The sequence below is a fragment of the Bos mutus genome, chromosome 1 (genome assembly GCF_027580195.1).
Source record: "Bos mutus isolate GX-2022 chromosome 1, NWIPB_WYAK_1.1, whole genome shotgun sequence".
NCBI lineage: Eukaryota > Metazoa > Chordata > Mammalia > Artiodactyla > Bovidae > Bos > Bos mutus.
Genome location: NC_091617.1, coordinates 106,458,407 through 106,484,591, shown reverse-complemented (window position 1 = coordinate 106,484,591; position 26,185 = coordinate 106,458,407). Strand labels below are relative to the sequence as shown.

Below are 26,185 nucleotides of genomic sequence, written 5' to 3'. Positions count from 1 at the left end.
AGTTATATATATATGCCACAGCTTCTTTATTCATTCATCTATCGATGGACACAGGCTGCTTCCATATCTTGGCTATTGTAAATAACACTACAGTGAACATAAGCGTGCATATGTCTTTTCGAATTAGTGTTTTTATTTTCTTGGGAAACATACCCAGAGGTGGAATTGCAGGGTCATATGGGCTTCCCAGGTGGCTCAGATAGTAAAGAATCCACCTGCAATGTGGGAGACCTAAATTCAATCCCTGGGTTGGGAAGATCCCCTGGAGAAGGGCATGGCAACCCACTCCAGTACTCTTGCCTGGAGAATCCCCATGGACAGAGGAGCCTGGCAGGTTGCAAAGAGTTGGACATGGCTGAGCACAGCACATGGCAGTTCTATTTTTAATTTTTTTTGAAAACTGTCCATACTCTTTTTCATACTGGCTGCTACAATTTACATTCCAATAGTATACAAGGGTTCCCTTTTCTACACATCCTCTCCAACATTTGTTATTTGTTGTCTTTTTGATGACAGCCATTCTGATGGACGTGAAGTGATATTTCATTATGGTTTTGATATGTATACCCCTGATGATTAGTGACGATGACCATCTTTCCTGTGTCTGTCGGTCATCTTCATTCTGTTGCTATTAATTACCACAAATGAAAAAGTACTTTTCAGGATTTAAAGACATAATAGTTTGCTTGGTGGAAGAAACAGGAAAAATGGCTTAATGAGGCAGTAGTCTAATTTTTCTCCTTTTAAAACATACCTTGAATTCAGTTTTAGGTCGAACCACTCTGCTGCCTCTCTCTTACCTTACCATAGATTTTGATTTCAAGGCCAGCCTACATTAGTTCAGTCAAAAGGGGTTTATTTCTTCAAGTCCTGTGGCCTTCATTTAGCATTTTTTATATGAACTCACTCACAAGAAAATCTGACGGATTTTTTTTCTTCTTACTGCCGTTGCTGGAAGATTTATGTTCTTGGGCATGTCACCACTCTCTTAGGCCTCAGTGTCCATATCTGGAAAATAACAGTTTATCTCTTAAGTCCCCAGCTAAATCTGAAACCCAATACTTTCTATGGGAAGAAAAGTTGTGAAGACCTGAGAAGAAAACAAAAAGCATCTCTATGCTACATACAGAAGTATATTAAACAGTTCATCAATATTTTTTAGTCCAAAAATCTAAATCTGAAACCCAGTACTTTCTATGGGAAGAAAAGTTGCGAAGACCTGAGAAGAAAACAAAAAGCATCTCTATGCTACATACAGAAGTATATTAAACAGTTCATCAATATTTTTTAGTCAAAAAATAATAAATGTTACTGTATCTTGGTAAGTTATTCTAGCTTATGTGGTCTTGGAACAGCTGATTTCTGTTTAGTTTTTTTTGTACTAGCAAATCATAATTTAAATTGTAACACAAAGTCCTTTCCAGTGAATGACTATAGAAGGAAGCTTGCTTGATATATTCCTTTTTTTTTTAAATCTTGTTTATACCTCTTGAGAGGGCTTTTTGACAGGATTTGGGAGACAATTGTCAGAAATCTGTTCTCCCCATAGCCACCTCTGAGTCACTTCCCTTATTTATGGAACAGCAACTGTGAAGAGTGGGATCATGTTTAGGCTTTTTTTTTTTTTTAAACAACACATGATAAATGTCTTTAGAAGTTTATGTAATATATCCCGAAGCTCTCAGTTTTCAGAAGAGAACAGAGTCCAGAAAGCAACTCTTTAGGCCTTGTATAGCTTGAAAGCATGTTCCTGAGTCTTAGGGTCCTAGATTGTCAAAATAGTAACCTGACTAAAGTTTTAGCAGCCTTTGGAGTAAAGCTGTTCTGTCTTGGAAAAGTTGCGACTGTGCCTCCTATATCAGGCATAAGATTTCCATTTCATCTTATTTGCTACCTTGCAAAGGAACTTTGGCTTACTTTTCCTTGCACATACTTCAGATTCCACAGCCTTCATCTGTGCAGTTGTATAGCAAGGCACTCCACAAAGCAGCCTCTGTCTCTGTCGTATATGGATTGCTCAAGAGGGAGGAATGAAATTTAGGATGGGGATATGTTGCCTGTTGTTTGCTTTCGTTGAAGACTTGCTGTCCTCTTTTCTGTTTAAGAAGACTCATCATCTAGCTCAGCTGTCTGCTTCGTTCATCAAGCGCTCATTGGACCACCTGCCAACAAGCTGGCCTAAGAAGTCTTGTACATGTTAGTGGCCTGGCTATCCCCTAGATTCCAGGCCCTCAAGTTTGGCAGGTTTTGTGTCCAGAGTGCTTTTTCCTTGGAACCCATCGAGCCTATGCGGAAATGGCAGCCTGTGAGATCACCAGCTGGGTCTTTCCTGTCGCCTTTCCACTGTCTTAACCAGGAAGCTGAAGCCAGGCTTGTGAATGTGTCTCTGGAATTGAACTCAGCCAACTTCTCTCCTGTCAGAATCTCAAGTCATGAAAATTAAGAACATTCAGAAAAATAGGTTTTTCTCTTTCCAAGCAACAGAGATGTTGTTAAGTTATAAGATTAAAAATATTTCGCCAAATATCCTTAACACAAACTCTCGGCACTCTCTAAGATTGAGTTTGATATGAAAACTTGTCAAATGTGTTGATCCCACTCATCAGGCAACAGCACTTGTTTTTCTTATTAATAGCATAATGAACACTTTGCAGTTATTAAAAAGAGTATTGAAGAAGATAGATATAGATATAGCAAAATAGCTTAAGAATGTTTTTAAACTTGGTTTAAATTCAGTCAAGATTTTACTGGGTTCCATTTGTTTGAGCATCATTTTGAGAACCACTTGTTTTCATTAAGAAACAACAAAATGAGTTGCCTGTAGCAACTGAGAAATATAGATAGGGAAATTTCATTGTGTTTATTTTTTAAATTTTCTATCATTAAAGCTTCAAGAATTTATAGGCCTAGTTGTTCCTCCTTATAAACTGAAATCCAACAACGGTCCTGAAGAAGTCAAAAACTGGCTCCTCTTTTTACCAGAGACATGTATGGTCCAACTTGTGTGTCCTTTGATTACTATCTGGAAGTCCAGAATCCTTTCTATTATGGTCACTTACATGGAATGGTCTGTTTCTAGGATCATATTGCTGTATATATACAGGGCGTCTATATATTCAAGTCATAGCACTGGGTTTTATATATATATATATTTATATATATAAATATATATATGACCTTTAAAAAAACTTGCACTTTAGTTTCATTTTCATGAAATGAATTATACTGACTTTAATACTTTACTAAGCCCTCTCCCTAAAAAGTTATGGGAATAATTATTTCATCTTCTTCTGTTTGACTTAAAAAGCAGATAAGAACCAAAAATGAGTAGAAAATCAAAAGAATTCCAAAATAATATTTTTAAAAAGAATGAAGGTCCTCATTTTAGCTATAAAGTTGACAAACACTTCAAACACTCAACACAGAGAACACCCCTTCGGTATCAAAATTCAGAATGGATTGTTTTCCCTTTCGCCTGTTCAAAGTTCTGAAATGGTCCTTATGGGCTCTCGTTTCACAAGCACCAGGCAAGCAACATCAGTGGGCAGGAAGGATGATGCCGGAGGTTAGAAATGTTCAACTGCAACATTGATTTGTGTCTGCCTCTCTCCCTCTCCCTCGCTGGCCTTTTTCCCCTTTAATGAGGACTAGAATGTTTCCACATCAGTTAACTGCCTTCATAAAGCACCAGAAGGTCACACCAGCCCCAGACTGATCCTTTTCTTTGTGCCGATAATATAATTGGCTGATTGTGCCAGTGATGAGCGCGCCCCCTCCCCCAGCCCGGTCCTAGCTCCATGTTTGTAAGCCTTACTGCTGGTTTCCGAGGAGAGCAGCTCGGCTCGCTGCGCGCTTCCCAGCGCAGGCAGTGCCACTGCGCAGGTTGATCAGCGAAACAGCATCCATTTTAATCTGCGGGGAGCCCCTGCCTTCCCAGGGCGTTCTCTCAGCCAGTGGATGCTCCGCGCTTTCCCTCCGCAGCCTCGCTGAGCAGTCCTGCTTTGGGGTCTGCTCCCTAGGATGCACTGAGATGGTACATCAGGAGAACTGTTCGTATCAGGTAAGATTTAAAGCCTGATCGTGAGGCCGGCATCCTTTGGGAGAGGAGGCCTTCCTCGTCCAAAGCAGCAGGTTGCCTCTTTCCGGGTTTTCACGGGATTTTGCCATCCTACACTCCTGGCCTCCATCACATACAGTATCTGAATTGTAATTAGATTTTCTGGAGAGTAATGGGGCAGAAAACTCTGCTTCTTGGCCTTTAAAGCATATGTGAAATCCGCTGAGGTGATCTGTGTTTTGCACATTCTGTATGTCTCTGCAAAATAAGAGAAATCGCGTTAAACTTTGAATTTAAGGGGCTTTGGAAAAGATAAATCTGGGTGGAATTTCACATAGATAAAAGGGAAAAATATTTTTGCTCATTGCATAGGAGGCAAGTTGCTTCACATCCAGTTTTTAGGATTTGTCTTGAAGGAAATTATATTAATCAGAAGTAATAATTGATGATCTGAGAAATTTTCAAACACCAGCTGGTATGCACTTGATATTTAAAGTTGCACTTGTCTCTCCAAACTTATTTTTACTAGTATGTTGTTTTAAATGACTAGTAAATAAGAATTAAGGTACCAACATGCGTAAAAAACTCCAAATAGGAATTTTTAGTAGCATGTACTCATCTCTGTCCTTAATTTTCTGTCTGGAGTTTTGAAGTAAGCACTTAGAGGATCTCAAAAGACCAGTTCTAGAGTGTGACTAGAACTGTGGAAGCAACACTGAAAATATCCTCCTTGTAAACAGACAACGAGAAGGTTCTCAGAGTAATTTCTCTGCAGCAGTAAGCACGGCTAGTCCAAGTCATGGATAGTTAATATCAGGGTATCACTCAACTGACCGAGTTTAGAAGCTCCAAGGGACCATTTCTCTAATTTAACAATGCCTCTTCCTTGTGTGAGGTAAGATACCTGAGACCAGCAGGTGTTTCTCAGAAGGTCGGATTTCACAGTAGTGAATGTATGCAGGCAGAATAGTACATCTCACAAGACTCAAAGCAGTCGTTTCCCAGCTAAGCAGTGTATGCCTAGAAAATATGTTTATGCACTTTTTTCTCTGCTTAATAATTGGAATTTTGTAATTGTGGGCTTGTCTTATAGTATTTTCATTTTATAGTCCATTTAGGTCCATAGATCCTAGATAACAAGATTTATGCTTCATAGTTCTTACCATGCCTGAGAAAAGGGTCATGATGCTGAGGAAACAACAAAACTTACACACAATACAGTGGGGGAGTGGAGAGTGTCGACTTTTATGGAGAGACTAAGCTACTTATGGCATGGCTCCAGGTGATTAAATTACTGTAATAATTAAAATTATTTTTCTGCTCACTTTTTAGAGAAGCTATGTAATGTAATTTTTTGAAGGCAAGATGCTACAAGATTATTCCCTATATCTTTTCATTTGGTTGAACATGGAGTCACTGGTTTTATAAGTCACAGATTGGTCAAATATCAGCAGTGCCATCAGGAGGGGAGGGGTTGTTTAGCCTTCTGCTTCCAGAGGAAAACAAATTGATTTTCTTTTATATGAACTACAACATATAACACTGATTGTGTGTTCAATAGTTTTTGAAGTACTTATTGCTTATTTTTAGAATAAAATTATGTCCAATAGGCAGGTGATAATAGGCAATAGATTCTACATCTCCATGGGGTTTTATAGAACTTTATGTGTCTGTCCTTTTGAAATGCTCTCCCTCTGTTCATAACTCAGCAAATAAAGAAATATTAGCCATGAAGCCATGTCTCAATCCTACTTGGAAACCTTAGTTTTAGAACCCACCTAACATCACAGATTCTGAAAGGGCAGTTTCTCTAAGTTCTAGATGTTATCATGGTCACTGGTAATATCAACAATGATGTTTTTTAGAAATGTCCCCTTTTCTGATGAAGGCTTGCTTATTGATTTATCTATTCTTAAGGATGATAATAGAGTAGTTAAAACAAAGTCCCTAGATTAGCATCTTAGTGAGTAGAAGGAATTTATTTGTAGGACTGATTCCTTTCATCCATAATGTATACCATAGTTTCTTTTTTTTTTATCTGATTTTATTTATTTTTTTTAATTGAAGGATAATTGCTTTACAGTATTTTGTTGTTTTCTGCCAAATAGCAACATGAATCAGCCATAGGTATATATATTTCCCCTCCCTTTTCTTTTCTTTTCTTTTTTTTTTTTGGCATATGGTCATTTCCTGACCAGGGATGGAACCCACACCCTCTTCAGTGGAAGCAGAGTCTTAACCACTGGACTGTCAGGAAGTCCTGTATACCACGGTCTCTGAATGGAGAAACCCTGAATGGGGCTTCGGAGGCCATTCCCCTCAGACTCATTTGGATAATTCGGTGCGCATGTCTGGGTGTGTGTTGCTATTACCTTTGTCATCATCATCATCATCTTCGAGCAGTAGCAGTCTCCAGACTACTCCTGCCCTTGCCCCTGTTCTGTGGTCTGTGTTCAACGCAGAACCCAAATGCTCTCTTAAGACCTAAATCAGAGCCTGCCACCCATCTCATAATTCTCCTCCTCGGCATAAAAGCCCACATCCCACCAGGGGCCCCCAGGGTCTTACATCACCTCACCCCTGATTCCTCTCAGACTCCTCTCCCACCCCCTCCGCCCCTTCACCCCCTCTTCTCATGCTTCCTGCATGTGCTGTCCCTCCTGCCTGGTATGTGCTTCCCTCCAGGGAGCCCAGGTGGTTGCAGGTTTAGCAAGCAATCTGCCCTGTTTGGGGCATGTTTATACTAAAAAATTGTTCACTTCTACCTGAAATTCAGATTCACCCTGGCATCAGGTATTGCTCCTGTTGGTGACCCCCACAGCTTACTCTCACTTGTCACCTTCTTGTGAAGGCCTCCTCTGGACTTTCTGTGTCAACTTCCAATTCCCCAACTCTATCCAATCTTGCTATTACACTTTACTTTCTTATTTGGCGTTCATCACCATCCATCAGACTACATGTGCTGTGCTGTGTTCAGTCGCTCAGTCATGTCTGACTCTTTGCGATCCTATGGACTATAACCCGCCAAGCTCCTCTGTCCATGAGATTCTCCAGGTGAGAATACTGGAATGGGTTCCCATTTCCTCCTCAAGGGGATCTTTCCGACCCAGGAATTGAATCCACATCTCCTGCGTTGGCAGATGGATTCTTTACCACTGTGCCACCTGGGAAGCCCATCAGACTACATTTTTGTCTATTTTCTGTCTTCCTTACTCCACAGAAGCTCCACGGGGACAAGGATTTTTAGGTTTGTGTCCATCTGCTCTCTCAGTGCTAAGAACACGCTCTCAAATAATATGGATGCATGTGACTATTGTATGTAAAATTGAGTAAGAAAAAAGGCACTGTAAACACTCTATAGCATTGTGGTTTCTTACACTTTGATGGACATTGGGATGATTTTCAATCCTATTCCTATTCCAACTCCCTGCCGTCAACATGCCCTGATTTCAGTGTCTTAGGATCAGATTATCCCTTTATTTTTTGTTACTTTTCTCATCTGTGAAATGGTATTTTTTCTTGTTAACATCCTGGCATGATAGTTGGGAGGTCCCTGCCAGAGGCCGCCTTTCTGCATCAACAAGTCAGTTACCATGAATTAAGAGCCACTTTCTCCCAATGTTTACAGAAAGGGCTCAGTGAAGATTATAAAGCAGCCCCAGGAAACCATGCATTGCTTCACTTCCCAATTATTTATTGCTAATATAGAGAGTGTAACTGATTCTCAGGTATTACTTTTCCAAATAGATGATTGTTTTGAAAAAGAGTTTCACTGCTTCCTAGAGCTTGAACCCCCTATTGGAGGTGGATGGATATGCCATGCTATGAAAAAATTCATCTGAGTAGGGGGATGTTCAGAGAGAAATTCTCAGGCAGAATTTTTCATGGTTGTTTTATTTTTAAAGTTTTTCAGGTTGTCGACATCTTTGTATACTTTTCTCCCTTGCAGGATTTACATTAGCACAGAGGTTACTGAGGCATGTCTTGTCATTTTCAGTTGTAGCCGTGTTAAAAGATAGAGCTATCGACCTCCATTTTCCAGTCTTGGGAGGAAGCCAATCTCTTCAGGAAAGAGCCTTGCCCACAGCTTCGGGCCTGGCAGCCTTTAAGAGACCAGATTCCTCTACACGATCTCAGATAGAAAGCGTCAAAATACTGTTAACTTGAAAGCACAAGCTTAGGTCAAAGGGTCCATTTTGCTTAAAAACTCCCAAAGATTTTCTCCTCTTTCCCTGCAGTCAGTTATGGGGATTAATGTGTATATAAAACCAGTGACACACTTTTATCCCTTTCTTTCCGTTGCTTAAATTCCTTTATGACCACTCCAGATATAAACCATACCCTCATGGTCTCAGCTCCAGTAGAAATGAAAGAGGAAAAAAGTGAAATGGTATGTAAATGACTCTCATCTTTTTCCTCCCTTGGGAGCATAAAGAGACTCTTCCTTCAAATGCGCTCCTGATCTTGAAAAAGCAGAGTGGAAATTTTCATACTTCCCCATTTTCTTTAGGATAAACTTTTGCATGGCATTTAAGGCCTAATCATGGGGACTTCCCTGGTGGTCCAGTGGCTAAGACTCCGTGTTCCCAATGCAGGGGGCCTGGGTTTGATCCCTGGGGACTAGATCCCACGTGCCAAAACTAAGAATTCACATGCCAACACTAAAGATCTTGCATGCCACAATGAAAATTGAAGATCCATTGTGTCATAACTAAGACCCAGCACAGCCAAATAAAGAAATAAATACTAAAAATATATGTATTATTTTTTTTTTAAAAAGGCCATGATCTGAACCCTGGAAAGAAACACGCCTCCCTCCCCACCTTGTCCTCCTGCCCCCACACAGCCGTCAATCCTTTTTCTTTGCTGTGCTGCCTCAGCCTGGAATCCCTGCCACCCCTACACCTGCTTATGCCTGTTGCAAGCTGATGCACTCTGAGGCTCGTGTCACTTCCATCAGGAAACTTTCTCCTCCTCAGTGCATCTTGTTTTTACCTCTGTAAGAACCCATTTACAGCTAGTGACATATAAGTCTGCCTCCCCGATTAGACAACAGGCTCCTTGAGGACAAACGCCTGATTTTCATTTCCTGCCCTATACACAGATTGTGTGTTCCATAAATGTGTGTTGGACTGATTGGATTTTCTGCAGTTGGTCCTGTTCTGAGTCCCCAGGATGAGGGTTTTGCTTCGTAATACCAGAGAGGAGCTCAGATCTGTGCATTGCAACTGGGAGTGGGTGAAGGTGATCCCCCTGCACTGGGAGATCAGTCTTGGCCACTGGACCACCAGGGAAGTTCCCAGAGTTAGGCCTTGAATGCCACGCAAAGAAGTTGGAAATTTATCCTAAAGAAAATATGGGAAGTCTGAAAATTTCTACTCCTTGTATGTGGCTTATGAGCCTCTTGCCCAGTTGCCATCCCATGTGCTGAGATGAGGGACATGGTGCAAGGAACAAAATGAAAGAGACACACATCCCACCCTTCCCAGAGACAGTCATCAAGAGTATACCACCACACCTACTTCTCCTTCACCAAGAGAGGTTCCCCAAGGTGAGCCTCATGGTCTGTCCCCAGGCACTTCTTCAAAACACCCGTGGTCAGTGGAAGCTAGTAGTCATCCTCAAGACACCTTTCTTAACATACTGAATTTTGCAGTTTTCATAAATCTTCCTACCATATAGAGGGGTAATTTTACTGCCTCCTGAAACACCAAAAATTCCATGGTCAAAGTGTTTCAGCCCAATTGAAGTCTTGTACCCATCACCTAGAATGAAAGGTGTCCTATATTGGTCTCAAATGATAAAACTAGGGAGTATATCAATTTAAGTAGTACATCAAGATATCTTAAAAAGCTCTTGCTGGGAGAAAGTAGTAAACAAACCTTCGTGCCCAGATTCTAGTGGGTTGTTTTGTTTTGTTTTGTTTTGTTTTTGCCTCCATGCGTGGTATGTGGGATCTTGGTTACTTGACTAAGGATGGAAACCTCAGCCCCTGCATTGGAATCGTAGAGTTTTAGCCACGGGACTGCCAAGGAAGTCTCTCTAGTGGGTTATTTACTGGTTAACAAAAGAAAGGAAATATAGTCCTGTCCCCATTGACACCAGGCCAAGAGAGGGCTCATTTTCCAGTCCCCTCTTCGTGTGAATGAGAAAACAAGGTATCAAATTTGACTTCATCTAAGATTCCACTCCATTTAAGCCTAGTTTCATCCACAGCAGGGAAAAAAAATATACTGACCTAATAGGGGAATTTCAAAGCATTTAGTGCACTATTTGATACAGGCTTTTAAAATATAAGTTCAATGAAAAATAAATGAGTAAAATAAAAGTTCAATGAAGTTATTTTTATGTCTTGTTGTATAGATTTTTATTTGATTGGAGAATTTTTTTCCCTGGAGTGTTGAAGAATACGTTGTCTTCATTGTTTTGCCTGGTTGGGGGTATAGTTGTATTTTGCCTTGTTGAGATACAGTGTGTTTGTCTGAGGAGGGAATAACATGTCTATCACCTTAAAAATTAAGAAAATAGTTCTGGATACAAATTCATCTGCACTTGTTTTTAGGCTGTATATCTGAAAATAAAATGTGTATGTTTTACCACAAAAGGAGCACAGTGATAAGTGCCCAGATGGGAGGGAAAAAATCATTTTAACAGGGTTTCAGTGTGGGCCTGATCTGAAATAGAAATTTAGTACAAGCACATCATTCCTATTTAAAGTAGCACTGAGAGCCTCAAACATCATGATTTAGACATCAAGTGATTTTAAGAAATAAATGTGCAATGCATATTTTAAGCCAAAAGTCTAGTATTTTCTCTTGGAAAGAGAGTGGTGGTGGGGATTGGAAGGAAGTGGGCACATTGCGATGATACATGTCAGTGCTTGCATGAAGAGCAGAGACCTCACCTTCACACACACACACACGTGCATGCACGCACACGCACACACGCACAGCCTTGGGTAACTAAGACTTTACATGCAGAAGCTCAAGATTAATAGTATCGTATTCTATTATTTATTTATATTCTCCGTACCAAGGGAAAATGTGAGATCTTGGTGTACTTAGTATTCCCCTGAGCACTATGTGGAAGCATCAGAAATTACCAAGCTTCCTGAAATAGAAAGTACTTTGACAAAATTGCTCGAGTTCAGAAGAAAACAGTCATCCAAAGGCCTAGTGACAATCAGCGTAGGAGAGCCATTAAGGGGGAAAGAATGCTAAGAGCACAGAGAAACATAACGAGGGCGTTAACAATGGTCCCCCTCTGAAGCGCGGCATCATCAGCCAGTGACCACAGTTGGCGTTTCTCGTACTCAGGTCTTCAGATGGGCGGAAAGCTTGACGCCTGTGGTCCTCAGTTTTTCTGATACGAATAAACAATTGACACTCTGTCTCCTTCCAATGCTTTAACCTCCTCCACTGCACACTCCCAATGCCATTAGTTTAACTTTTTAAATCTACAATGAAACGTCCTCTGCAAAACAATATACAGATTTTCATGGTTTATCTAGCTATCAGAATACCTTAATTGAAAGGCAAAGCAAATTTAGATGAATACTGCACAGAAGAAAAAAAATAATTTTAAAAGAGATTATAAATCAGTGTCGGTTTGTGTAGCACATGGAATTTGGAGGCTAAGGCTGAAGGAGAGGCGGTGGGAAGCTAAAGGGTTAATCAGGATGAACTAAGAGTTTCCATTAATAAGAATAGGAAGATCTTTTGACAGTGCATAAGTGATTTCCCACTAATGCGGTCTGTGTTCTCAGAGTCAATAATTTCCACCAGTGGCCGATAATGATCATTTAAAAGCATTAGCTCACGTGACCAATGCGCCTCACAGTTCAAATTATGGCTTGACAGGAAACTGAAGCTCTCCATTCTGGTCCTTGAATTTCAGGGCACTGGGGGTGAGCAGAGGCCCTTTCAACCTCAGGGATTGTAAGTGGCTCTGTGTACATTTTCTAAGAGGAAGCATTAGTATCTGGCCCCATGTTTTGCAGGCAGAGTTCATTTTAGAGAGGGCAGCGGTAGAGGAAATGAAAGATTCAGTCACCCAGTCATGTCCAGGCTCCTCTATTCATGGGATTCACCAGGCAAGAACACTGGAGTGGGTAGCCATTCCCTTCTCCAGGATAACTTCCTGACCCAGGGATCGAAGCCAGGTCTCCTGCATAGCAGGCAGGTTCTTTACTGCCTGAGCCACCAGGGAAGCCTGGTAAAAAAGAAACCAGGAAAAGTTCTCTGTAAGGACATGACTGACTGTTCTCCTCTTGTTTGTGCACGGCTGCTACAAAACCACCAAACATTAAGTTCAGCTCCAGTGTTCTAAGGTGGTGTTTTGCTTTTTCATTTCCTGTATTCGTTTGAACCTGTTGGAAGTGAAATTAATTACAGTGTTGATCCCAAGCATGTAAAGTCAGGGTCTTACCACCAAGCCTAGAAATATGATCAAAAATAAGATAATGGCTTATACTGAATTTTTTCAAGGTCTCGAGCTGTGCTTCTGAAATGTAAAGTGCACTCAGAAATCTTAGAGCTCTTGTAAGACTGCAGGTTTTGATTCAGTAGGTCTGGGGTGGGAACTGAGAGTTGGCATTTCCTGTCCACTCCCAGGTGATGTAGATGCTGTGGCTGGAGGACACAGAGCAACGCTCTAGAAAGCACCAAAGATCAGTCCTTGTGACAGGAAGATAGGATATATTTTAAGCGGGCACAAACCATCCAGACAGTAATGATACAGCTCCTTCTGGAAAGGGTCTAGGCTACAAGCCTATGTCCCGAGCACTCACTTAGGGAGAGCGCAAAATACATTCATCACCACTGGAGACCAGCTTTTAAAAGAAGGTGTTTTATCACTTGTCTCTACATAGAACTTAGTAGAGGATCACTTTTGCCAAGAAAAGATATAGGGAGTAGAGGAGGAGAATGGTTTTTATTACTTTCTTGGGACTAACCCTTGTTCCTGTTGTACAGCTGGGAAATTTCCATCTTGGATTTTGAGATGCCCTTCTCCAAAAGGCAATCTATTATAGATAAATATGCATATATATATATATATATACACGCACACATATATATGTATGTGGTCAATATATTATTGGTGCATATAAATTAATTTGAATATGTTTATACATATACATAGTTAATATTGAAAGTTCAGTCCTTTTATCTGTATATTTAAGGCCACCTTGTTAAAACCTGAAGAAGGGCATGGCAACCCACTCCAGTATTCTTGCCTGGAGAATCCTATGAAGAGAGGAGCCTAGCCAGCTACAGTCTATGGAGTCATAGAGTCAAACATGACTGAAACAACTTAACATGTGTGCATGCTTGTTAAAATTAAAGTCAAAAGATAATAATTAGATGTATAGTTTTATGTACTTTACTAAGTCTTGTAATATCTAAATTTTTATTGGGAATTCCCTGGTGGTCCAGTGGTTAGGACTCAGAACTTTCACTGCCATGGCCTGGGTTCAATCCCTGGTCAGGAAAGTAAGATCCCACAAGCTGCATGGCACGGCCAAATAAATAATAAATTTTTATAATCGCTCGCATGTTAGCTCCTGATTATAGATAGCTAAATGGGCTAGATGCTAACCTAGGTAAGAGGCTGAAATCACTGAAATTCATGGTAGGCCCTCTCCTTCAACCTGAGCAGACCCATGTTTACTTACCTCTTAAATGTATGTGGTTTCCAAAAAAGATTTCGGTTGAAAAGCACTCATATAAACTATTAATATTTCCTTCCATGGACAGCATTCCGAGGAAACATTGTAAGCAGCCCAAACCTTTCTCCTCTGTGCATGTATCTATTCAACATATTCATCGTCCACTTAACATGTGGGAGGTGGTGTCTAGATGCTGTGGGGAAAACAAGATGAATAACACAAATCTCTGCCCTCTTAGAGAAAGGCTTGAAACTGTAACGGTGTTAGAGAAAAACCATTATCAGTCTAAAAGCAGCAGGGTAAACCTGAAAGCAAAGTTCACTGTACAGTGTGTTAAGTCACAACTATTGATGAAGGAGTTTTTATTTCATTCCTTGAGGTCTGATCATCAGGGGACAGCAGTGACACATGCTGAATGTTACAGATATGTGATTTAGAAAATTGTGGCAGCATGTGATACCATTTTTAAAAGCTACATTTGATTATTGTTGGGTACAGTTGTTTCTTAGAGGGGCAGACAGTAGGAGGCAGTCTCCACACCCATGTAGAATATGGGCCACAGAAGCAAATTCTGTGCTTCAAATTCTGGCCTGACCGTGAGCAAGTTGCCACTCTGGGGCAATTCCCTAGCCTCACTGATTTCTCACTCCACTGTGAAATGCAGTTTGATGATAATATCCACCTCAGAGGGTTCCTGTGAGGACTGAAGACAAATGTAAGAGGCACCTGTAAAGTACCTAGCCTATAGCAACCCCCAATAAAGGGTATGCCGTGTGTGCTAAGTCGCTTCAGTCGTGTCTGACTCTTTGCAACTCCCTGGACTGTAGCCCACCAGGCTCCGCTGTCCATGGGATTCTCCAGGCAAGAATACTGGAGTGGGTAGCCATTCCCTTCTCTGGGGGGTCTCCCCAACCCAGGGGTCAAATCCACATCCCTTACGTCTCCTGTATTGGCAAGCAGATTCTTTAGCACTAGTGCCATCTGGGAAGCATGTTGATATATGTCATGTAATAAGATGCGTGCTTGCTTCATTTTAACTAGCCTCCTTCGGCAGAGTTTAGTATGCAGAGGTCCTTCAAAGTCGAGCATCCTTTATTTTAACCCCAAAGCCTTACCTCTGGAGAATTCTTGGCTTTGGGAACACCCAGCGTATGGCAGCACGCAGTGACCAGCATGACCTCTCAGGCCTGGAGGGTGTACTGGGCTTCTTGCATGCAGGTGGGGGGGACCCCTGTCCAGAGCAAGGGTCCTGGGGTCGGGAGGAGAGTCAGATGGGAGATCTCTGCTAGGAGAAGGTCTGCCCAAAGACAAGTGTGGCTTGGGAGACACAACTCCATCAAACTGTCTGACAAAGGCACAAGACAGTCTCAGGGCCTGGGGTGGGGGTGAGGGTAGAGTTAAGCAGGGGTTTGGATTTGAGTTAGGGGCTGTAGAGGAAAATATTTGCTTTATGGAAAGAGTGCTACAGAAAACCACGTTAAGACAACTTTATCCTACAAGTCTTCCACAAATTGATTTTATTTTTTTAATTTGTGGAGAGAAAATACTAAAGTGATGTGAGCACGTCAGCAGAGGTGCAAATGTCAAGAGCTGGCTTGAACAGCATTTTGCCCTAGAACTCTGTTCTTAACAGCATTGAAGCTGGTCAATTCAAGAATTCACGTTGGAAAACCTATTGACTGGTACATTTACTGCTTCCTGTCTAAGCCTGTCAGACTGTAAGATTATGCTGCTAAATGGAGCCTTGGCCCTTGAATTCTTCTTTGACCTGTTTCTCCTGCACACAGTAACTTTCAAAAAAAATACCGCGTATATATTTTAGTTTATGGCCGTAGTAACTTGATAACAAGGAGCGTGTGTTTGTGTGCGCACTTGTTAGTCTGCTTCTTGCATCAAAACATCCTGCAGCTGTGGGCCTTTTCCTTCTCTGTACGTAAAGCCAGTAAACAAAGCCAAAAGCCATGGGAAAAGGGTAAAAAGAGCAGTAGCAAGGAACGTCCTCTTTTGTGAAAACCCGCCACCGGCTCTTAGAAAAAAGTTGATGGATCTTTTTCTCCTGCCTGTATTACTAGAACAAAGCAACGATTCCGGGGGCAGAGGGGTCCCTCTCTGTGTTGGAGAAGAATTTCATTCTTGTGCTGGGGTTTCTCCCTGAAGATGAGACTTTCACGTTTAATTTGAAGAAATGATTGGTTATAGGAAAAAGGCAAGGGGGAAAAGGCAAACATCTGTCTCACAGGTTAACTTTTAAATTATACTGTTTGGTTTTGTCATGCAATACCCAGCTTTTAACTCGCCAGTGAAGTCTGTGAGGCAGGGCTTTGCATCTATTTTTATCCCGTACACTCTATCCCTAGTTCAGAATAAGATTGCTGGCTTCCTCCAGAACTCTTATCACACTCAGCCCTGAAGCGGGAAGTTCAGGGGTTAAATTGGCTTTTCCTGGATTGGGGGTAGAGAAGGTGCTGGGGAGAGGCATCCAGGCAGGATCGTCCAGGGGAAGAAGGTGACAGCAGATGTGGAAAGTCTGGACTCTTAACCAGCCAAGTGTCAGGGCAGAGTAAGCCTTAGAGAACAGCAGCTGCCCCTGTGCCGGAGCGTGGAACAGACCGGGGGGGCCGGGTGGGGCGGTGTCTTTGGGACAGAAGGGGGCAAGGTCACACACAGCCGGACACAGACTCTTAGCTGGCTCTCCATGTCAGCATGAGCGGGAACCAGGGTCCTGGGCAACAGCACATCAGCCTATCAGGATTCATGGGATCTTATTTCTTAACTGAAATTGTAAAGAGTTAAAAGGATGAATTTGGACAGTGATGGAATGGATGACATCATCAGTCAAGAATCCCTATTGGATATGGAGGGGAATTATAAAAAGGTAAGGGGGGAGAGCTCTTTTGTTTGTAAACAATCGGACCATTTTTCTAACTGGGAGAAAGATAACCCTAGAGGAGTGGCCAGATTCCACACTCAGTGGCCATTGCCATAATATATTCAGGAAAGCTCAATGCACAGAATCGAATGCATTAAGTTGGGAGAGTACTTCCTTCTGCTTTTTTCAGCTTGTATTCATTAATGTATTATAGCAGTAACTAGAATGCACATGTTGTTCTCCTGAAGTTGAAGAAAACTTCTCTTGTGCTTTTAGTTTCTAGTTAGGCTTTTTATGAAAGGAATAAATTTTTAAATTATTGACATGTTGACAGTTCACCTGCAAGAAATAACCACTAGCATGTTTAAACCATCTTTCTAAGTTTGACCTTTTTTTTCAGTTTGATCTTTTTAAACAATGAAAACTATGAAGTTTTACTAAGAGAAGTATGGGGGTTTAAAAAAAAACTGGTACAGTATCTGCTAATTCTTTGCTTGCATTTTCTTTTGCAAGTCAGTAAATATATTTTTAGTATGTTTTATATGATAATCATTTCATAATAACAACCCCAAGTAAAAATAGCTTTAGTTATATGGGTGAGGTCATGAAATTAAACTACCAGTGTATACTTGTCTGTCCACAGAAGGCTAAACACTATGTCCTTCCCCCTTATTATTTCCTGTAAGTCAAGTGTAGGTCACGACACAGCACAGTATGAAAAATCAGGACCTGGAAAGAAAGACCTCTTTCCCTCAGAAGCAGATGACCTAAAACAGTAGAACTTGCTCCTAAATTTTTAGTTTGATCAAATATGTCACTTTTTTTTCCCCTAGATTGAGATAGAAGATCTGTCTTAATAGATCTTTATATATAATAATGTAAAATATGGCAGTTTAGATCTTATATGCATAATTGTGTATGAGTATGGGGGCTGTTTAAGTATATCCTTTATTTCTTAGGGCAGTTCAAATAGTTTCTTTTCTTTCTCAGAAACTGAAACTTAAATTTGTAAAAGAGGTTTAAATGACATACCGTGTTGCTCTGTGTGGGTTTTGTCCTTTGTGATCCCCAAAAGGAAATGAGCGCCCGAGGGGATAAATGCTCAGAGTCCTGAAACCCTGACACTTCTCTGATGTCCCCTCCTGCCAGAAGTAGGTGTGCAAAAGATACTTGGGATGCTCAGAAGTCAGAGTCACTTACCCAACCCGGTAGAACAAGTGCTCAGGTCTCACGTTGCCTCTACATTCAGTGCCAAAGGACTGGTCACATTTTCTTTGTCACAGCATTTCTCAAAAAGGAAAGTGTAGGTCAGTTTTCACTTAGGAGAAATGAAAGACGTACCATTTGCTAATGCAGTAACAATAAAAGTAATGACTACTGTAGTTTTATCTGCTTAGAAACAGAGAGAGCCCAGATGCCAGGAATGACTGAACCATGATCTGCGGGCTGCGTGATAACAATGCTGACTAAAGTGTCAAACATGAATTGCTCAAGTAGCTTTAACACCTCAACAACAGCAAAACAGAGTTGCATTGTATCACCCTTTATCTCACCAAGGCAGTAGCACGCCACTGTGTGACTTTAGGAGAAATTGTATCTGAGAGGTTGGTATAGAAGACTACTAGATGAAACTTCTAGATGTGTTTCATCTAGAGATGAAACACAGAGATCTGTATGTGTCATTCTGGACCCTAAATCTGAGAGTCGTTCTCTAGTCATTTTAGCTTTATCTACCTTTCTCAGGCAAAGTGCTTTCAAATTGTATACATATCATGGAACTATGAAGGCTTCATTATGCTTTAAAAAAAAAAAAACTATTAACCATTTCATTAAGAATGTCTAGTGAAGCCAGGTGATACAGGCCTTCTTTAAAACACAAAAGATAAGAAAGAAGTTACCTAAAATAAAAATCACTTTTCCTAATTAGAACCTTCCTTTTCTAAGTTTTTTTCCCTCTAACGTATTTTTTTTTTCTTTCTTTCTTTTTTTTTGCTGTTTGGTTTACTAAGTAGAAAACTTAGATACTTAGATGCCATAAAGCAGTGGTCTGCAGGCTTTTTTATCTCATATTTATCAGTAAAATGTTTTTGAACCTAAGCCATTAACGTACACGTATCCCACTCATAATTACGCATGCATGCTAGGTCACTTCAGTTGTGTCCAACTCTTTGAGACCCTATGAACATAGCCCTCCAGACTCCTCTGTCCATGGGATTCTCCAAGCTCTAAGAATACTGGAGTGGGTTGCCACGCCCTCCTCTAGGGGATCTTCCTGACCCAGGGATTGAACCTGAGTCTCTTCTGTCTTCTGCATTGGCAGGCAGAGTCTTTACCACTAGCGCCACCTGGGAAGCCCCATAACTACACATATACCGCTGTAAAAATCCATCTTGTGTGTATGAAATTTATACACTAGTCCTTTGGTATCCACAGGGGATTGGTTTCAGGATCCCCACAGATTCTAAAATCCCAGGATGCTCAAGCACGACATGGTATTTGCATATAACACACACATCCTCCTATATACTTTAAATAATCTTCAGATTACTTATAGCACCTCTCTCTAACCTCTGAATGCTCAGTCATGTCTGATTCTGTGACCCCATGGACTGTAGCACACCAGACGGCTCTATCCATGGGATTTCCCAGGCAGGAATACTAGAGCAAGTTGGCCTTTCCTCCTTCAAGGGATCTTCCTGACCCAGAGATTGAACCCACGTCTCCTGTGTCTTCTGCTTTGCAGGCAGATTCTTTACCTACTGAGCCATCAAGGAAGCCTGCTTACTACTACTTAATACAGTGTAAATGCTATGTAAATAATTGTAAATACAATGTAAATGTTATACAAATAGCTGCTGGATGCATGGCAAATTCACATTTTGCTTTTTGGAACTTTCTGGAAGTATTTTTCCAAATATTTTTGATCTGTGGTTGGTTGAATCCACAGATGCAGAATCTGTAGATGTGGAGGACTGACTGTACACAAATAGGTATTTTCAAAACTAAGATGTTTAAAATATAACCAAAAGCAAAAGTTTTAGTAATTTCTTCTTTCACCTCCTTATATTCTGAGGTCAGTTGTCCAAAACAATTTGAAAATTGGTATATCCCTGCCTGGGTACAATAGAATTTCCTATACCAGTTGCACTAATAAATACCACCCTGTGTATAGGGATTATTTTACAAGTTTGTTTTAAAGTCAGGCAAACAGCCTTCAGGGGAAAGGTCATTTTACAGTGACTGAAATTAGTTTCCACCCAGGCAGAGGAAGGAAAAGAGTACGCATCTGTTTCGTTTCCTTGGGGAAGGTCCTGTTGGTAAGAAAGATGTTTCATTTAGGACCTCTGGTTTTTTCAGGAACAGTAGTAAGACTGTACTCAATGGAAAACGTAGCTGAATATCTAGAAAAGAAAGCCTGCACCTTGGCAGAATCCGAGGTGTGAACGTTCAGTGCATTATGGCCCCGCCTTGCTCTGAGCAGCCTCTGGCCCTTTGGTCACACAGCCCATTGTCTTCAAGACACAAAGGCACACAGGTCAGTGTCCTGATTCCTTCAGCTATCACTCACCAAGAGCCCTCCTGGGTCCCTGGCTTTGTGCTCGGGGTCAGGATCACAAAAGGGAGGTTGGGCTTTCCCTCAGGGAGCTTACAATCCACATGGGGAGGTACACACACACATAGGCTGCCCTGAAATTGATGCCACCTGGAGGGATGTTCAGATGGCCGATGTGGACCTAGAAAAGGCACAGCCCATGCCATCTCAGGGCGAGGGATAGATCCAAACTGTACCAGTGGAGGGGAGGGGTGGGGAAATCAAGAAAATTTAACATGAAATACAGCAGAGGACTGGCTCCCACTTCGTGCCAGAGCAGAGCAAACACAGGGAAGCCGGCCTGGCTTTCTGTCCCCAGGCTACTCCTGGCAGAAGGAGCCGCAGCCGCAGCCGTGTGTGGTTGGAGGATGGGCAAGCCGGCTCGCCAGGCTTTGTTTCTCCGGGGTGCCGTCTCCAGTGTGGTGCATCCAATTATGGTGAAAGATTAGGGAGGAGCCCGTGAAAAAATTAAAAGGCTGGAAGGAACAATATTTAAAGTGAAGCCCCAGCTGCGCCTCATGTTTTTTTAAAAAGGTGAATGGAAATGACTGCTTGAGATAAACTGCAATAAACAGGAGCACAGAATGCCAGCTGCCATTCCAGACGAGAGCTCTGCCCGCCCCACGCAATTACTGAGGAAAAGCAGCCGTCGACCTCTGTGCACCCTCACGTCTTCCTGTTTGTGAGGCTGAATGCGCTTGAGGAACTCCGTTAAGTTACTGAACCCTGGACAGCCCCACCTCAGCCCCCCAGGGACAGTCTCTTCCACTGTCTGGGCCAGAGTCTCCTTTTCTTTCAAGGGAGAAATTGGCCGGATTGGTTTTAGGTCTTGTAAATGTGAAGCCTCTTGGCTCCTCGTTCAGGCTTCTTTGCATCTTATCACCTGGTTGGTGCACCTCGGTGAGCCAGCGTGGTCAGGGAATGAGTTCTTTCAGAACCCATAGATTTTTCGGATATATGATATGTGGATTTTGTCTCAGTTTAAAAAAGACTCACACACACACAGTTTGTGGGAGGGAGAGTGAGGTTTATTTATTAACTGAGATACAATTCACATACCTTAAGATTCACGTTTCCAAGTGTACACTTTGATGGTTTTCGTTATATTCATAGGGTTCTACAAACCACTGCTTTCTAATTCAGAATGTTTTCATCAGCTCCCCTCCTTAAAGAAGCCTGTCCCCATTAGTAATTACTCCTAATTCCTACCCACCTACCCACCTACCCACCCCCCCCCCAATCATTAATCCATTTTCTGTCTTTATGGATCTGTCTGTTCTGGACATTTCTGGATCTCTCTCATCCCTTTCTCCACTCTTCTCAGCAACTTACCCCACCCCTCCCTTTAATATTAACAACTGGACCATTTAATGAGTTTCTCTCTGGGTCAGACACTGGGTCAAGTACTTTCTATATAGTATTTTATTTCATCCTTAATACAACCTAAAAAATAAGGTATCTTTATCCCTTTTTTTTCAGAAAAAGAAACTGGGGCTTAAAGTGTTTTCATAACTTGCGCTATTAAGTGTCACAGTGGAGAGGTTAACTTGGGTCTTCCTGGCTCTGACTGCCCTGCTCTGGGCTCCTGCACTCCTTCCTGGTCACGCACATGTGTTCAACTCCCCCACGTGGGCAGCCCACCCTGACATGGGAGGTAGGGGACCCAGCTTCCTGTGGCTGATTGTAGTTTGGCCGTTTCATCACCTTGCAGTGGTGTTTTGAACTGTTGTGTTCTGACGGTGACACCGAATGACCGAGATGGTTTTACAGACTTGTAAGATGGTGCCTGTTAAAAATAGAGTCCCAGATAACACTGTCCTGTTAAAAGTAGTCTCTGAAGGCAGTCATTTGAGAAAAGGAGAGAGCTCAAGGTGCACCCAGCATTTCTGTCTGCCTCCTTTCGTTAATACCCTCTCCCAATAGCTGGAGGAAAAGGAATGCAGTAAATAGGCCAAACCACCCTCAGGATTAACCAAGAGTGAAAAAAAGAAAAAAATCTCCATCCTCTGGACTGGTATCCCAACACTTTTGCTATTGGCAAATTTTTAAGTAAAATAGGTGTCAGGAGGCTCCTGGGCCCTGCTTGGATACCCGTCCTGGACTTCATCCAAGGGCACCTCTCTCCTGAGTACTGATTTTGAGCAAGCCAAACCCAGGCCTCAACATTACCCAACAGCCCGGCCTGACATCTAGTCCAGAGGACTTGTTTAGGCAGATCAGTGTAGGGATGCAAAGATAAGAGATTTCAACAGCACTTCAGGAAACTTTTCTGAATTGTTTAGTGTAAGTGTCTGAAATAGAAAATGTCAGAAAGACAAACTGAAAAAAAGCACCCAGATTTAATATCCATTTCAGTGTTACAATGGGAAGGAAGATACTTAATTATTTAACTTACATTTCCACTAAGAATCGTAAAGGCCTTCCCAGCGGATGAAATCAGATGCAAGAACTTGAAATAACCTGCCCAGAGCAAGTATTTCTGCCCTTGCCATTCAAAAGCATGCAATCTGTATTCTTACAGAATGCTGTGTTTATATTTTGATCTTGTGACAAACCTGAAGTTGTTTCAATGAGAAAATAATTAGAAAATACTATCAATATTTGGGGGGTTTTGTTTTTATTTTTTGTTTAAAAGAAAATTTTCCAAATTAACAAATAGTTTGTCCTTTTGGTTCCTAGTGTTTAAAAGTCTCAGACTCCTTCGCACTTGAATGCTGCCTATAAATTTAGAGTAAAAGTTCCTTTCTTAAGGAGAGAAATAAGAGTCACTATTATTCTCCTAAAGGAAGAGTTCTTTTCTGCAGGGAGCTCCAGAATCCCAGTTGCATTCCCCGGTAGATGCTGCTAATAGCAATGATGCCAGATATCACTAGGCAATAGATTGCACTGAAGCAATGGGCACATTAATCGCTTCAAAACAGGCATCCTGTCAAGGCCTGTCTGCAGAGAGCAGACAGCTACCAATGCAGTGCACCTGGATCCGGAATCTGGACAGTCCATAGGCAACACAGCTGTGCTCCGTTGAAGAGTACCAGCTTTGTGCCCTGTGTAGTTCCTTGATCGGTTCAGGTATTTAAAACCATGGTTCTCAAGGTGTTTGAGCCAGCAGCATCAGGGAACTTGTTAGAAATGCACTTTCTCAGCCTCACCCCAGACCTTCTGAATCAGAGAAATAGTGTATGGTTTCGCAAACCCTCCGGGTGATTCTCATGCATAATCAAATTTGAGCACTACTGATTTAAAGAAACTTGTGAACAGAGAGAGAGGACCACGTTGTGCGGGTATACACCTGTGCCATTCTCCATTTGGCATGCTGGCTTCACAGCAAGGTCCCTACAGCCCAAGTTTCTTCCTGGGCCTTGGGGGACCAGGGTGTTCATCAGCTCCTGGAATAAGGCAGCTGCCAGACCTCAGGAGGTTTATCCTCAATGGCACATTGCTTTCCTTTTCCCCATTGGTGGAAAATGTTTATGTCATCACTTTAACAGACATTTCCTGAGACTTATGTGGGACGCCTAGGTGAAAGATGGAGAAAGAACATTCATGCCTGGAGGCTTCTTGAGCTTAGAGAGGGAGAGAGGACCTTCTGTGAGCCTACTAACTCCTCGCAACTCCTGGAGCGTGTTAGATATGCAAGGTCTCAAGAATGAGGTTGATATATATATATATACACACTATCATGTGCACAAGAGATAGCTGGTAGGAAGTAGCTACATACACAGGGATCTCACCTCTGTGACCTAGAGGGGTGGGATGGAAGGAGTGGGGTGGGAGGGGATATATTTATACATATAGCCAATTCACTTCATTGTACAGCAGAAACTAACACAACATTGTAAAGCAGCTTTGCGTGTGGGCTAAGTCGCTTCAATTGTGTCTGACTCTTTGCAACCCTATGGATTATTGCCCACCAGGCTCCTCTGTCCATGGGATTCTCCAGGGAAGAATACTGGAGTGGATTACCACTTCCTCCTCCAGGGGATCTCCCCAACCCAGGAATTGAACCCGCATCTTTTACATCTCCTGCACTGGCAGGCGGGTTCTTTACCACTAGTGCCACCTGGTAAGCCCAAAGCAACTATACCCCAATTTTAAAAAAAGAAAAAGAAAGAAATGCAAGCTCTCCGGCCCTAAATCAGAATGTATATCCCCAAGTGATTGGTATGCACCCTGGGGTATAAGAAGCCCTGACAGAGTTAACAACCTTAGCAAGGCAGGAAGGAGGCTGCTGGAAGTGGTATCTTACAGGATTTACAGTGAATTGTACTGAGACAGCATGGTAAAATAAGCACATCCAATAATAACAGGCCATTTCTGTTCCCATAGTGAACAGGTAGAAGTAGGAAACCATGGAGCTGGGGAGGAGGGGAAGATCAACCCAGGGAAGAGATGGAAAACAAGAAACCAGGGAGAAATGCTTTCCTTTCCCCTACTTCTTTCCCCATAACTGAATTCCATCCACCCTCAGGTTGTCACTGCGCCTAAGCTCACGTCTGCCTTTGTTCCCAAAGCGCCGCTGAATCGTTTGCATCAACTGTTCTCCCTGATTCTCTAAGCCAAGCTTCCTTACGTGTCTTCCTGCTTTAGGGAATTTAAGGAACCCCTTCCTCTGGGTCAGGCGCTTTCCGGCTACATGGGACCGGCATCTGTGGAGGGGTCAGAAGGAAGCAGCTGCTGGCAGTGTCCTGAGCGCCAGCTGGCTATAGGTTTAGGCACAGGATGTTGTGTGTTTCTGAGAACGCTGGTGGGCCTGCAGCTGCCCTCACAAAAATACAGTTTGTCAAATAAAGTTTAGAAATGTGCAAAATACACAATTTTCTGCTTATAAATTTATAAGATCAGCATGTGGAAGACTAGGTGGCTCCTGCATCAGCAACCAGATGCTGCTAGCAAGGGGAACAGAACTGAGCGAGGCGAAGACAGGACCAGAGGAGGGGTGTGGGTAACAGGTATGTAAGGACTGGGTACAGCCACATCCCAAGGAAAATATGAAAAGAACTTGGGATGGACCAGATTTGGAGATGGAAAGAATCTGCCTGCCAGTGCAGGGAGACACAAGTTCAGTCCCTGGGTTGGGAAGATCCCTTGAAGGAGGAAATGGCAACCCACTCCAGTATTCTTGCCTGGGAAAATTAATTCCATGGACAGAGGATACCGGCAGGCTGCAGTCCATGGGGTCGCAAAAGAGTAGGACATGACTGAGCACTGCTTTTACCAAACACCCGTCTTGATTCTTGTCGAGTTTGGGGAATTAGAACACAATGGGAAAGGCTGAGCCCCGGCGTTTGGAGTGTCCAAGGGCTCAGTGGTCCATGTTCTGAGATCTCTGCTCACGTGATGCCCTCAAAAGCCATTGTGAGTCTTATCTGCCCATGCTCAGAGGGTGGCAGTGGGAAATTCGGTGACAGGCGAGGACAAAAACTGCCTGTGACTGGACAATGGTGAATCTGTGAGAGCATTTTCACTCTTGATGAGGGTCGTGAGAGCCATTCTGTCTCATAGTGATGAGCCGCTGCTCCTCAGGTGCCCTCTTGCATTTTGCTAGCAACATCGATTTTAGATGTTTCACTTTGGTTTTACGACAGTGTTTCCCAAGGCTGTTTTAGGAGTGGATGTGACTCAACTTGCCATAAACACAGTCGCAGAGTGTAGTTTGTGTCCGCTGTTCTTCACCCTGGGGCATCTTTGGGCTTTGGTGGCTTAGAGGACATAACTGCCCAGCAGGTATAATTCCTTAGAGGACAAAAGAACCTCAAAACTATACGTGCACACAAATGTAGACTTAAAAAATACTTTCAACCTCGAAGTTGAGAGTTATGTTTTATTTGGTGAGAATTTTTAGGACTTCAAGCCCAGTAGTCAGCATCTCAAGTAACCCTGAGAGCACTGCTCCAAGGAGGCATTGTGGGGAAGTTCAGTTCCCTGTGTGAAATAGATAGCCAATGGGAGTTTGCTGTATGACTTAGGGATCTGAAACTGGGGCTCAGTGACAACCTAGAG

At 42.3% G+C, this 26,185-nt stretch overlaps 1 protein-coding gene across 6 annotated transcripts in view; it reads left to right on the top strand.

Annotated features, from left to right (window-relative positions):
• SCHIP1 (schwannomin interacting protein 1) overlaps nucleotides 1-26,185 on the top strand; it is a 179,303-nt gene that overhangs the window by 112,959 nt on the left and 40,159 nt on the right. Inside the window, exon 1 of one of the 6 annotated variants that reach the window (XM_070374104.1) lies at nucleotides 3,800-4,060. The exons of 4 other annotated variants lie outside the window; for them this stretch is intronic. In XM_070374104.1, the coding sequence (XP_070230205.1) occupies nucleotides 4,031-4,060 (30 nt within the window). In that variant the 5' untranslated portion in view covers nucleotides 3,800-4,030. Of the gene's footprint in view, nucleotides 1-3,799; nucleotides 4,061-16,378; nucleotides 16,600-26,185 lie in introns of those variants that run through there. One more of the 6 variants, XM_070374096.1, reaches the window with a different exon arrangement.